Source organism: Nestor notabilis, unplaced genomic scaffold (assembly GCF_000696875.1).
Source record: "Nestor notabilis isolate BGI_N333 unplaced genomic scaffold, ASM69687v1 scaffold13143, whole genome shotgun sequence".
NCBI lineage: Eukaryota > Metazoa > Chordata > Aves > Psittaciformes > Psittacidae > Nestor > Nestor notabilis.
This window is the reverse complement of record NW_009923379.1, coordinates 9475-23768: the sequence shown is the minus strand read 5'-3', so window position 1 is coordinate 23768 and position 14294 is coordinate 9475. Positions and strand designations below refer to the sequence as shown.

At 38.0% G+C, this 14294-nt stretch overlaps 1 protein-coding gene across 1 annotated transcript in view; it reads right to left on the bottom strand.

Moving 5' to 3' along the window:
* Positions 1 to 13877, bottom strand: part of CDK13 (cyclin-dependent kinase 13) — a gene marked incomplete at its 5' end in the record, with an annotated part of 34371 nt that extends 20494 nt beyond the window's left edge. The window contains 5 exons of the mRNA XM_010012108.1: positions 5787 to 5957; positions 7974 to 8113; positions 8384 to 8551; positions 12637 to 13242; positions 13743 to 13877. Of these exons, the coding sequence (XP_010010410.1) occupies positions 5787 to 5957; positions 7974 to 8113; positions 8384 to 8551; positions 12637 to 13242; positions 13743 to 13877 (1220 nt within the window). The remainder of the gene's footprint in view (positions 1 to 5786; positions 5958 to 7973; positions 8114 to 8383; positions 8552 to 12636; positions 13243 to 13742) is intronic.
* Between the last annotated feature and the right edge of the window lie 417 nt (positions 13878 to 14294).

Here is a 14294-nt window from a genome sequence, read left to right as displayed (position 1 = left end):
TACAAAAGCTAACAAAACACACTGCACTTCTGTGTGACAACCAGGCTCTGGATTTTTTTGGACTGTCATCAAATCATACACATCCAACAAAGCAGGACAGTAAGTTAGGCATTTGTTCTCAAAGTGAGATACAAGTGTTTCAGGCTGTGCAGGGAGGGGAGCAGCAGGGGAGAATGATCCAGAAGCCTACCCAGATGACAGCTTTTAAACACGTGTAAATTGATAGGGAAGGTGTTTGGGGTTTCTCAAAATACCCGATTAGATACAGATCAGAGGAACCAGGAGACCAGAACTGCCTTATTATGTGCAAATTTTAATCCAATCCTTGTATAAATGCATTAAAAGAGTATCCTGCAATACAAAAATGCTTAAAAGAAAGGATCCTTGGCTCATTCAGCACACGGTATGTACAATGCAGAGTTGTTGAACAGGTTTTCAACAATTTGTTCTGTGCTCACTGTTCAGAATGAGACTCCATCAGATTTTCATCTCACTAATAAGCCTCCTCAGCTTCTTCTATGAAATACATAATTATTTTTTTCCCTTGATTGATTCAAGGTAATTGGATTCTATTTACTCTTCAATTTCCTTCACATTTCTCTACCAGTACTTACAATACACTATATTCCAAGACAGTTTTAAACAGAATTTTGTCAGAGCTTGAAAAGTGAAGAAACCATCCAGCAATACCTTTAAATTCCTTAGAGTCCCTTAAACAGACATTCATCTTTTCTTTCTATTCACATTTTTACAAACCTATTTTCCGATTTGTGAAACACCAAATAAAGGTATATCTACTGAATTAATCACCTGAAGTCTAAAGAAAGCATCACTGCTGTATGCTATGTTATTCTCCCATTGCAAATTCAATTGCATTCTCCTCTTGAAACAAATCCAACCCAAGCTCCATGTGCACGGAAGCACATTCTGAAATAGGTGTACCAGCCAAGGGCATACAGCCCTTGCATACAGCCAAGGGCATCCCTGGGAGTAAATAGTGTCCTTGTTTCATTACATACTACAGGGAAATAAGAAACCAAACAAAAAAGTTAAAGCAGAGGAAAAGTAAACCAAACATATCAGAAATCTTTCATTAATAATGAGGGATTTTCTTCAGTTTGCCATAACACGGATCAAGTTGAAAAGCCACACAATTAGGTCTGCACTCATTCCAGACCAGAGGCCAGTACAGCACACAGAAACAGGAAGCACCACTTAAGCAGTCACACTAAGCCTGATAACTGCAGCATGAAAACTATTTGGGTAAGAAGTTTCTATCAGCTATTTCGGGAGGAGCAAAGGCAAGCTGTAGATCATTAGAGGTTTCTGAAATTCAGGACAGTTTGGTTTTGCTCACCTTCCGAGGAAACCCGGATAAAGCTAGCTACAATAACAGTAGAGAAGGAACCTGTAGTGTTTACTGTAGTGAAGTACTCTCTGATGATAACGTGATCGCTGTCACAGACTTCCTACAAGCCACAGGCTTTCAGACAAGGTACTTCTCAATGGCTATGAGAACGTAACCTGCTTTGACACAGGTACTACTAAGCTGCCAAGATAAATAACAACTTCATGCCTAAAAAAAGCTTGTTAATTTTTACTGCAAATCAATTCAAAGTTTAATCTATCTAAAGTAAATTTAGATTTTAAGATTAATTACAGAAACACACACAGTCCAAACAGATAATCCACACATGGAAACAAAACAAAACCCCAAGCTGCGACATTAACCAGATCTTTTTTTATTGGAGTCTCCCATGCAAAATTTTATTCCTCCCTTGGGTTAGCAGTTGAAAATGCTTCTTCCAGTGAAAAGGAGGAAGAGATGTCAGTCAGAACACCTACTGGTTTTTCATTCATAGCCACAAAAACTAAGTCAGGCACTCTCCATATGTTTAGTAGAGATCGTGGCAGTCCCATAGGTAGAATGTTGAAAATGTGCAACAGCTTCTAGCTGATAAAGCAGCAACTGAGAACTGAAGGACCATCTCAGGTGCCCAAAGTTAAAAAAGAGACCTAAGATCATATAATTAATTGTCAAACTGAGAAAACAAAACCAGAGCTGACAAAAGCCCAAAGTAAGGAGGACCTTTTTTCCAGTCATTCTGGTTCATTTTACAACTTCAGTTACAGAGTTATAACTGAAGTGGCTCAGCTAACTTGGCTTATGAGGTGTATAGGTTTGAATATACCTAGGAAATTGCTCTTTGTTTTCAACTTCTGATTTAAATTTTGCTTTCTTCAATTACTGTTACACAAGCAACATCACACAAACTTTCTCAGACAAAACCAACCTAAAGCACTAAGAGAAGATGAAGACCTTCTGCCCAGTACAATCCTCCTGCTCCAAACTCTGCTCCAAGAGGACATGAACTGAAATCCATGAATACGAATTTTCAAACTCCCATGAATTTGAATTACCATCAAGCAAACAAAAAGGAAAAGTGAAGGAAACTTTAGCTGCCATCAGACAAACACCAACAGTGTCAGGCTGCTTCTACTACTACTGAAGACTGATACCCACAGTTGCTCTTGTACTAGCTCAATAGAGGAAAATGTTTTCAACAAAAATAACCAGAGTTCTGACATTTTTAGGAAAATACTGAATGGAAACTACAGCTCATCGCTGCTATCAAGTCAAAGGAGGCTTTATGTCCCAAGAGAAGCAGAGGAGGCTTAAAGAAACAAACAAACCCTCATCCCCCCCAACACAACCGTACACACAAGATGGGATATAAACTATTAGTCATGTGTTTCCGCCCCTTACCTTGTGTGTTCACCTATCTCCCTCTGTATGATAGGTAGGGGAGAAAAGCCTACATGAAAAACATACAGAATGGATACTCCTCACCACACCCAACATATGTTTTACCTGTCAGGATTGTGCCTCAGAATCAAGGTATTATATCACCGATTAGTAATCGGTAATGCCGTTCTCCAACTTCCTCACCAAGCAAGTCTCATGCATAATGAAAACTGCAAAGTTAAACTTCAGGTTTCAATATAGCAGACCCACTCGGCTCTGTATGTGCCCAACCTATACAAACAATCATGCTCATCTGCTGTATTTCCACTGGTGGAAATACACTTAAAACATTTCTAACACACTGCTCCAATGTGTTAAGTTTCATTTTCTAATGGTCTGCTAGAAAGAATAAACCCAATCCTATATTAAAGCTGTTCTTATTGTTAAACTTACACCCCAAGCTAGCCAGGATAAAACACAGATAAACTTCTCTTTTCTTCAAAAGCAAAATGCTGTTGAAACTATTGACACAAGTCAGATACTCAAGAGTTTGGAACACACAGGATTATGTCACTTAAAATCACAGAATCCCAGACTGGTTTGGATTGGAAGGGACCTTAAACCTCATCCAGTTCCAACCCCCTGCCACAAGGAGGGATACCTTCCACTAGAGCGGGTTGCTCCAAGCCCCTGTGTCCAACCTGGCCTTGAACACTGCCAGGGATGGGGCAGCCAGAGCTTCTCTGGGCACCCCGTGCCAGCATCTCAGCACCTTCACATGGAAGAATTTCTTCTTAATGTCTAACCATGCAAACATGTAACACAGCTCAAAGTATCAGGACAAAGCTGTACAAGGCAAGCCGTTGCGGGTTTGCAGGCCAATAGATTGTGCAAGGTGTGCCAAATAGCTACATAATTGTCAGAAAACTGCATTTTAAACTACTGAGATCCAAGGGAAAAAAAAAATAACTAACACAAACCAACCACCACCACCAAAACTGAAAACAAAAGCCAAACCCAACAGTTTTTATCATATCCAGGTCAAGATATAATAGTCCACCTTAGACACAAAATTAACTTTACTTATGTTAACTAGAAAAGATGTGTTGGAAGAAATGTTTCCATTCCCTACTTCTACAAAAGGAGTATCAGCAGGGATTTGTAAGAGTTATATTCCATAGCCAAGGTAAGCATAAATGTACATTAAGCATAAGCATATTCAGACAGCAAAACACTTTGTTTCTACTGGAAGCTTTACCACTTCTATAATGGTTCCTTCTTAAACCAAGCAGCCTACTTTTGTGTTTGCAATGGTTTACTGTGAAGATGATCAAACTCCCTCCCACTTGCATTCATTTGTTCCCTGCATAGACTACAATTTGGCCACAACATCTCGACTATAAACCTCCATCTCACAATGAACTACTCATTAGAGGAATACAGAATGCAGTGCCTGGAAATAAAAAAACGCAACCCCTCCATCTTTTCACAGACAAATCGTACTAGCACGGTCTCTTTATCATGCTAATGCTTTCAGAAATGAATTTTATTCTAGCATCTCCAGAGAAACTCCTTCCCTTGCATATTTGCTGAAAATATAACTGTTTTAATAAGCTGTTAAACAAGAATGAGAAATTAAATGAAAGCAGTATCAAAAGCACAAATATAGACTTGGGCAAAAAAACCCCAACATTTGAAATTAATGAGATACACAGTTTGAAGTACACCAAAAAAAAATTTACAATTCAATCCTAGACATGGCACCAAACAGAAAGGGAGAAAATTAATTAATGAGTCATTAAGTATTAAGTCAAGGCCCAGTGTGGTCTCATTAGCCAAGTAGGTTAGACCTAATTAAAACTCAGTACAAGATTCACATAAAAAGCCTAAACTGGCTGTTGCAGACTGTTGAGATTCAGAGCAGGTGCTGACCACTGAACCTGCATATATCTAGAGAAACTCCTCTGCTAGATGCTTTCTACTTCTAAACACAGTAAAACAAAAAAAAAAAGAAAATCCTGGCAATGCTGGATTTGTATATGTAATACTTGAATGTATTCTACTTTCTAAAGATGCTTAAAACAACCCACCTAATTCCTGCTTAATTTTGACAGCCATTTTCTGATTCATCACGACATCACCCAGTGTTTCTGCTGGCTCTGCAGCAACATACAGTGTTTTCTACCCACACTGGAGCTGGGCATGCTCTATAAAAACTCTGGGAGAGAGAGCCAGGAATAAGCACAGGTACCACATTCCAAACACCCTCCTCAGCCAAGCCATGTACCAAAATCGCCCATAGAACAATAAAATACCTCAAAATAAGTTTATAAGACTTGGACCTAAAAGGAAACATCCTCCAAAGACAAAATGACTCCTCCAGTATCAAAAGCACCAAGCAACAATGCTGCATGATTTCCACTGTTTCCTTCATTCTCCAGGTTGCAGTAACTCAAATAAGCCAGACTTAACACTGAAGGAACCAAAAGAGTAACAGTCTGCATGCCTTTTATTTGGAGGAAAAACATCCCCACTACACAAATCTCTCTTTTCATTTATTATTCTTCTATTCTTCGAAACACATGTACCCAATTATGAAAATCTGACTGAAGCACAATTCAAAGAAAATCAAAGCCTACAATGAAAAAACACCTCTTCAGCATTTTGAGCCTACAATACTCTGAATGATGTAAGAAAATATTAGGAGGAAAATAAGTCTAAAAAGCCCACAGTTAAGACCTTGCTATTGTTGCTGGCCTCCCTAATCTGTGAGTGTCAAGAAGTCTAGCATCTGTTCCTCTCCAGCAAAACTGGAATCATTATGTTTTCCTTATCCCACAAGATACATGCAAAAATCCTTCTATGAGCAAAAGGCATAGCTGAGCTAAATAAAGGACTTCTACTAGTAATTAAAGTCCCTTGTCAAGCATCACAATTTGCAAACATGTTTTTTAATGAAGCAGAACTTCAAATCCAGCATCACAGACTACTGTACTAAGAACGGAACCAGAAAGAGCTACTCCTGTGTTAGGGTACATACCTTTGTCTTTCTTGAAGTCCAGAGCATCTTCCTTGTCTGTCACTATTTCCTTCATGTTGATAATGCTTTGGTGATTAAGCTGTCGAAGAATCTTAATCTCCCGAATAGCTGTTATTGGAAACCCTTCCTTTTCATTATCCAGACGTACTTTCTTTAGTGCCACCATTTCCCCTAAGAGAAAATTCAAATAAAAACCATTAAGATTAGTAACTAAACTATGTGATTTAGTACTGAGTTTGTTCATTTGTTTTTGAAACCCTTCCCAGTTGTTACTGTTTCTGAGCAGACTAAATAGTTAACATTTTGATGCTTGCACCAAACACTGTGCTGAATGGAAACAGAATTAACCACTGTTGGGAAACTATCACATGGAGAAACAAAGCTATAAATGAGAATTTTCAGCTACCCAGTGTAAGGCCTGTCTTCTTCTTCCTGCACACCCCATTCACCTGTGTCCTGATACTCCACATCAGATCTTTCAATAAACCCCCACAGAAGAGTGATTATCACAGCAGCTTTAGAGACAGAGGCCTATGTCTGCTCTGAGTGTCTTATTACTACAATACCAGAAGTCAGAATGCATGTATCTAGCCAGGAACACAACTAATTCAAGATACGAGGCAGATGACTAAAGACTTCTCAGTATACTTTCCAAAAGAAGAAGTGTCACTGCCACGTTTACAGTAAAGACAGATTTTCCTCATTATTTCACTGCAGGCTGGGCTGGATTCTGCAAAATGGCAGGAGCATGATCTACTCATGATGGAGAATATCTGAAGACTGTATGCCAGCTCAATCATTTTGCTCTTAGAAGTTTATTGCTGCATCCTGGAAGTTTACTGACAGCACACGTATCTTTGTTAACTCTAGAAAGGCCTTATACACCCATGTATGATATATATATATATACAATAGGTAACATTTCAGTACGACACAACATCCTTTGAAAGCCCACTGCACACGCTGTTATAAGGCATCTCGACAGCTGTAATACCACTCTGCACAGGGTTTGAATCCAAAGCTAATGGAAAGTTTGCTGTAACTGTATGAACTCATTCAATACAGAGAGTAACAACTTCTTCTGGAGGTTCAGCAATGATTGCCACACAACCAACCTGACGCTTGCCAAAGAGGCAATACAGTTACGGTAAGATTAACAACTTAAATGGGCGAAGAACAGAATCCCAGGTGAGCAGGAAGAAGCTCCTAACAATGATTTGCAATGTTTCCCAAGGTACAGGTAAAAAATGAGATCTGTGACAGTTCAGCTGAGGAACTAAAGGTTGCAAACCAAGACAAGCACAGGCGAAGAATGATGGAGGAATTATAATTACAGCTCATTCTTCTCCAGATCAGAAAGAAAGAACTGAGGCTGCTATGTGATCCTATGCAACTCAGCTACTGCTGAAGTAGAAAATTATCCAGCATTCAAAGCATGCACAAATAAGCCAGAAGGGTAAGCAGTCACAGCAAGAACTACTAATTGGATATTAAAAGATCAAGCAACATGCCTCACATATGAAGAATCCATTTCAATACATTAGAAGTAGTGACAACATTCTTGCATATCATAGTATCATATCATTGCATTGCATAGTATGGTGATGCTTGCTTATTTTAGCAATAGTTTAACATGAAATTTAAAAAGTATTTTACTGTTGTAGTCATACTGCAAGAAAACCACCCAATATGCAACACTTCAGGGCTGTGCTGCACAGAGGCAGCTTCTCTTCCTATCAACTAATGACCACTGGCATACAAAGAAGAAAAACAGCTAACTCTCATGCGTAGCTTCTTTCACCCTTACATCCCTTCACAAACTTCATTATTTTTTGTCATTCTGTCCAGGGTCCCATTTTGTTTCCCTGGAGTATTTATCCTCTTTTCTTCACTAGCTCAATTGTGTACGAAGCACCAAAACTCAAGAAGTAAGAATAAGAAATTAAGAACATGCAGCTTGCTTTCAGCCACAGTTTTATGGATAAATAATTTTTCCACGGCAGAAAAAGATAATTTCTGAGTTAGACTAACACTAGATTTAAAACTAAACAAACAAACCAAAACCTAAAAACTTTCCAAACATCAGAGGGCAGAATACCACAAAATCTTACTCAGCATAAAAACAAACCCAAAAATATCCTGGTCACTTTAGAACAGCAGGATTACATTCACTTTTTCTGGACTTACCTGTGTCTTTATCTCTGGCTTTGTAAACTTGCCCATAAGTGCCTTCACCAATAATACCAATGATATCAAATTTATCCACACAGCGCTTTCCCCAATCTATTTCTTTTTCTTTTGTTTCACCATGTCGTGGTCCACATATTCTAGAAAACAAAAAGCACTTCTAAGGATACATCTAATATATCTAAGGATTGTTTTAACTTTGACAAGACCTTCAACACTAAATATTTAAGAAACATTATTAGATAAATGGCTTACTACCATTAAGTGGCAATAAACCTTGCAGTTTGATTTCAACCTCATTAATATTTAAAAAGTCAATAAAAATCAGAATTATTTTGAAAAGAATATATTTTAGAGAAACTTATCACTTCTACTTGCTTGATAGGCTTTAAAAAGTCTACTAAACATACTTTGGTCTTCTCTTGCTGTGTAACTGAACTGCTGGTTTCTTTTCTTCAGGACTTTTAGATAAGTCAGCTCCTCCAGGCAACTCAGGTGGAAGCGGCAAATCCGCAAGCAGATGGCGAAGTTTCTTCTCTGTTTCTTTAACTGACTTCACTGAAAGATTCTCTTGCAAACTATTAAAAAGACACAATTTTACTATCAAGATGAACACAGCAGAATGATACTAACATACAGAAAGGAAAACCTATTGGAATTACTTTTTAAAATACATTCTAGGTTCTTAATGCATCAGCATTTGAAATCTCTGCTTTTTAACTACCAAAATTCTAAAGGAACTATGAAAACAGATCTTCCTGGTGAAAGCTGAGGCTAGATGACACAGCAAGCCTTACCAGGCCAGCCTTCTTCAGCCACACGAGCTTCTTCCCAAGCTTATGGCCTAGACTATTAAGAACATTTAGAGCTCAAGTGCTTACAGATACCAGAAATGTAGAGATAAAATCTTATTCTGACTTCTCACATAAAAGAGAAGATTATCCTAATCCAGTTCTCTATAAAGCTGGTCTAAAGAGATAGTGAGCATCACAGTTATAGTAATACTGCAGGGCATTATGAGGCAGTCCACACCACCTCCTTTACAGGTTCCCATCTCATACATTTGTTGAAAGACTCCAGATTCAACATGTTCCTAGTGATCAGCATGCAAATCAAGTGGGAGGGGGAAAAAAAAAAATCAGATGAAAAAATGACTAAATGTTTTTCTGCCATGCGTTACTGATATTTCAACCATTTTTTAATCAAGTATAATTAGTTAACAGATACTGATAGTCCATCTCTGTCCTAAGAAAAATCCCCCAAACACAAGCACAGCAGAGTGTTCCTTTAACAATAACTGTACACAATGATTCCAGAAATACTCTCCTCATTCTAATGGGAAATTCTGAAAGCATTGCACTTGCTGCAATATATTTTTTTAAACACATGGTGCCATCTTACCAGAACTTCCTTTAGTTTAGCTAGATTTGTGCAGCTACAGCGTATCCAGCAATTTTAAAACCACAACCATCTCTAGACTTGTCTGGGTTCAGCTGTAAGAGTTATTTTCCTCCCTCCTAGTAGCTGGTGCAGCGCTGTGTTTTGGCTTTAGTCATGAGAACAACACTGATAACGCACCGATGTTTTAGTTGTTGCTAAGCAATGCTTATCCTGACGGATGACTTTTCAGTCTCTCATGAGCTGCCAGCGAGGAGAGGCACAAGAAGCCAGCAGAGAGCAGAGATAGGACACCTGACCCAAACTAGCCAAAGGGCTATTCCATACCACAGCACGTCATGCCCAGTATATAAACTGGGGGGAGTTACCCAGAAGGCCCAGACCGCTGCTCAGGTCGGGCTGGGTATCGGTCAGCAGGTGGTGAGCGGTTGTACTGTGCATCGCTTGTGTTGTTTTTTTTTCCCTTTCCCCTTTTAGTTTTATATTCTCCCCCCTTGTTATTTCCCTTATCATTATTATTGGTGGTAGCAGTAGCAGTTCTGTATTATACCTTAGTTACTGGACTGCTCTTATCTCAACTCCTGGGATTTACATTCTTTTGATTCTCCTCCACATCCCTCAGGGAACAGGGGGAGGAAGAAGGATGGGAGTGAGCGAGTGGCTGCGTGGTTCTGAGTTACCAGCTGGGCTTAAACCATGACAAGACTTTATATAATTACATAACTGTTTCTCCCCCACAGGACTGTCAGATAGTATTCACTCTTTAAATGTCAAACTCTGTCACTGCATCAAGAAAACTTTCTGTCATGCTTTCAACGGGTATTTTCCAAGATAGCTGCACTTGCCAAACAGTACTACTTTACTGTCAACATCCTTGTCTGGGAACCTTTCTGGAGGTTTTTCTGCAGCTTTTTACCTGCTTAGTTTCATAGATAAAGCAGAAACTTCTGTAAATTTAAGGATCTTACAATCTTTCATCATGGAGAATGCATATAAGTCTTTCTTACATTAACTGCAGTTAGCAATCTTTATATATTTAAATAAAGCATTCCAGTGTTTTGTGTATGTCCATGCTTCCCCATGAAAACAGAACACCCGAATGTCTCCTACCACTTCTCAAGCTGCCACTGCCTGAATTTAAAAAGTACCTCAAGAAAGTATATGCTGCTCTCATCACGAATATAATGGTTAACATGCTATACAGAACAAAAAGTGGTTACTTTTGCTCAGTGCATGCAATTATGGTAAAAAAAAAACAAACTTAAGTTTTCAAGTTCATATATTTCTATTTCTCAAAATTTGGACCTGAAACTTTAACAGCATAATAAGTGAAAGTACAATACATGAGAGGTTCTGAAACAGATTTTGAAATTGGTACATGAAAACAGAGGCAGCCAGAACCTGCCCTTTTTTCAAGTCTCTGACATCACATGTCATTGACCACTGGAAGAGTTTTCTCTTTCAGCTAACATACACAGAGGCTTTGCAACACTGCTGTTCCTTTAGGTAAGTTTATTTGTGGGTTTATCAGGTCCTTGCTGAACTTCACAGCTGACATGACATTAGGAACCAGACAGTTCTGCACAGTATCAAGCTTTCTTTGTTGGCACAATTTCCCCATAGCATCTCTGAGTCTAAGGTAAACACACTTTGCCCTCATCCCCCCTAAAAAACATTGATCGTTTTTCTTTGAGTACTTAAGCTTTATCACAACTTGTAATCTCAACCATTCTGATCTGGTGTATAACATCCTATAGGCAAAACTAAGCAAAGCTTAACAGTGCTGACAGAACCATAGCTTAATTGTAATTTAACTCCTCCATGCAGTTTAGCTACGCTTAAAACAGGTATCGCATTAAAACACACTAACAATGAGAAGCAATTAGCCATCTTCAAGTTGAAATCTCATTTAATTTTATCGCAATTAACACTGCAATGCCAATCATATATATATTTATTAAACCAGTTAGACTAGTTTTTACTTAAAGCAGTAAACCTTGCTCTCAAGTAACAGTGTCTGAAATCCCGTTTACCCAGGGAGGATGGCTTTGTCATAAATATAAATGCTACAGGACATTTGCCACACATATGTGCTTCTGAACAACTGGAATAACATTTGCTAGAGTGCTTAAGGGCAAGAAACACGATTTCTCTTCTACTACTAAAATAAATGTCTAATACATTGTTAGGTTAGATTTATTTGCCAAGGTTTCCTGTGCATGCTAATGTTCAATGTAGCATTATATTATTAGCAAAAACAAGAGAAACGTTTACACCTCTTGTTATAACTACCTTTACTAACTAAAGAAACACTACACACTTCTCAAAGAGTAAGAGAAGACAGGCTAGTTTCATAAATACGGAATACGAAGTACTTCTAAAAGTTTTGAATTTTGCTTTTACAGTTCGTTTTCTTACAAAAATAAATCACACAAACTAGTTATTACTTCAGTGCTAAGAAATTTTGGTTTACTTGTTGTAAGAAGTTGCTTTCTTGTATAGATGCGAGAGGCTTGTAACACCATGAGTAAAAACAGAAGTAACTTCCCTCAACTTCTTCACCAAACTGAAGGAAAAATAGTGAATTCCAGCTCAACAGCATAATTTTCCAATATAAATTGCAGCACAGATTCTTCATCAGGATTATGAGGAGACTTAATGTATTTTAAACTCAGATGACAGTTGGAATAGAGACAGACCAATTTTTACACTTCAAAAGTTAACACCAATGACAAGTCATGAACCTCACTTCCATTATACATACTCAAAATAATACTGATCTCTGAGATAAATTATATTAAAATAAGACACGGCTATTAAAACAATTGCCTCCCCAAAGGGAAGAGAAACTTCACTTCAAACCAAGGTAATTAAAGAATTCACATATTGCTACTGAATTCAACTTTTCCCCATATGTACATACATGATCTGACCAAACCTGAAATCCTGATGCCTTGCATTAGTCCCAAAGCTATTATGTACCAGCAATTTTAAATCACCTCTAGTGTACCTTTTCATTGAAACATTCCTTCTAACTAAATCTTTCTCTTTTCAAGAATGAGTTCAATTATTTTTATTTCCAGATCAAATTCCTTCAGTTTGCCAACAGCTGCCATGTTAAGCAAGAGCAAGAATTACCTAATGCAATAGCCTGATCTAGCAAATAGGTTTATATTCGTTTTCCAAGGGAAATAACAAACAAGCAAACCCAAACAACAACAGTGAAGAGGAACAGACAACACCAAAAAGCAATGCCACAACTCACCTATCAGTTTCTTTATCTTCAGGCAGCGTGGGAGGCAAAGGCAAGGGTGGCAGTGTGGAGGTTGGTAGTGCAACAACTCGCTCCTTCTCCTTGGTTACTACACTTGGTGTACTCGGTTTGCTTTTCTCTTTTACAGTGACGGGTGGCTGTTTTACAACAGTTAATTTATTCTCTTTTACTGCTGTAGGTTTCTGTTTAGTAATTTTGTCTGCAATTAAATTATTTTCCCCTTTTGTTTCAGGAAGCGAGACCTTTGCTTTTGCCTTGTCATTCTTCAAATTCACACTGCTTGTAGGGGAAGGTGTATGCTCAGTTTTTGTTTTCTTCAGGTCCTTTACATTGTTCACTTGAGGAGTACTTACAGCAGCGTCAGTACTTCCCTTGGTAGGTGTTGAAGTATTGGAAGCTTTTGCACTGGCTTTGGCTGCCTCAGCAGCTCTTGCTTTTTTGTTTTTGTTCAGCTCAGCCGCCAGGCTACTCTTCAGAGTCAATGTACTAGGGGAGATACTCGAATGACGACTTCTGGATCTAGACAACCTGTGTCTGCTACGAGACCTTGAGTGCCTTGATGAATATGGACTTCTGCTTCGAGATTTTGCTGATCTCCTGTTTCAAAAGAGCAAAGATTCACCTAGTTAAAATTTAGCCTAGCTGCTTTCCCAGTGTATCTGCTCTTTTGACAGACTACTTTTTTTTAAACCAACCATTATCACCATGCTTCCAGAATAAACAGAAGTCTGTGAAGTAGGAAAGATTGTGCATTAATAATCTAGAGTTAGTCAATCAAGATTCTACACCTATACACAGGCTGTTAGAAGATGTTGAAACTTTCTTAGATGTGCCTTATCCCATTAAGGAACTGCAAAATAAAAGTATACCTATAGGACAGATACATTCCTTTCTCCTCACTGCTTATCAGATACATTTCTTTCCTTTGAAGAAAATCTGTCCTATGCAACTTGTGCAAACACCATTAGTATATGCAGTACTGGGGAAAAAATTCACCTGGCTATGTAACCAGAATTCAACAAAATGAAATTAACCTAACAACATGAAAAGAAAAACCTAAACACAACACAGAAGCAGTAGTTGTAGCAGCTACTTACCTTTCACTTTCACGACTGTCATTAAAATAAGTTAGGAAAAAAAACCACAAAAACTGAATGCTAAAGTCTGCAATGTAACCAACTGAAAGACAGTAATAAATCTGAGCTTTCCTTTTTGGAAATTTAACTGTACACCTTAAAAAACAAACAAACAAACAAACTTAAAAATATCCAACCCATCCACAAAATCACACCAGGAAAGAAACTCAGAATGAGAGTGGTTGTGAGGAACCTGAACAGTTAGAAAAGCAAACTTTTACTGTGCCAAAATACCATTTAATATGAATTATTTTCCAAAGATATATCCTAATTTGCCTTGTAGAAGTTTTGAGTGAGTTCTTCATTAAAAAGGAAAAAAATTAACTGAGGTGAAGGGCGTGGAACAAGTATAGTAGCCTACTTCACTGCTACCACACAGAAATGTTATGAAATAAATGAAATGTGGAGGATTTAATCCATTTTACCATCCTAAGAATAGCAAGGGTATTCATCAGATTTACAAGTATTTTCTTGATCAAAGTTTGATGGAAATCTATTTTGCTTGAGTATATC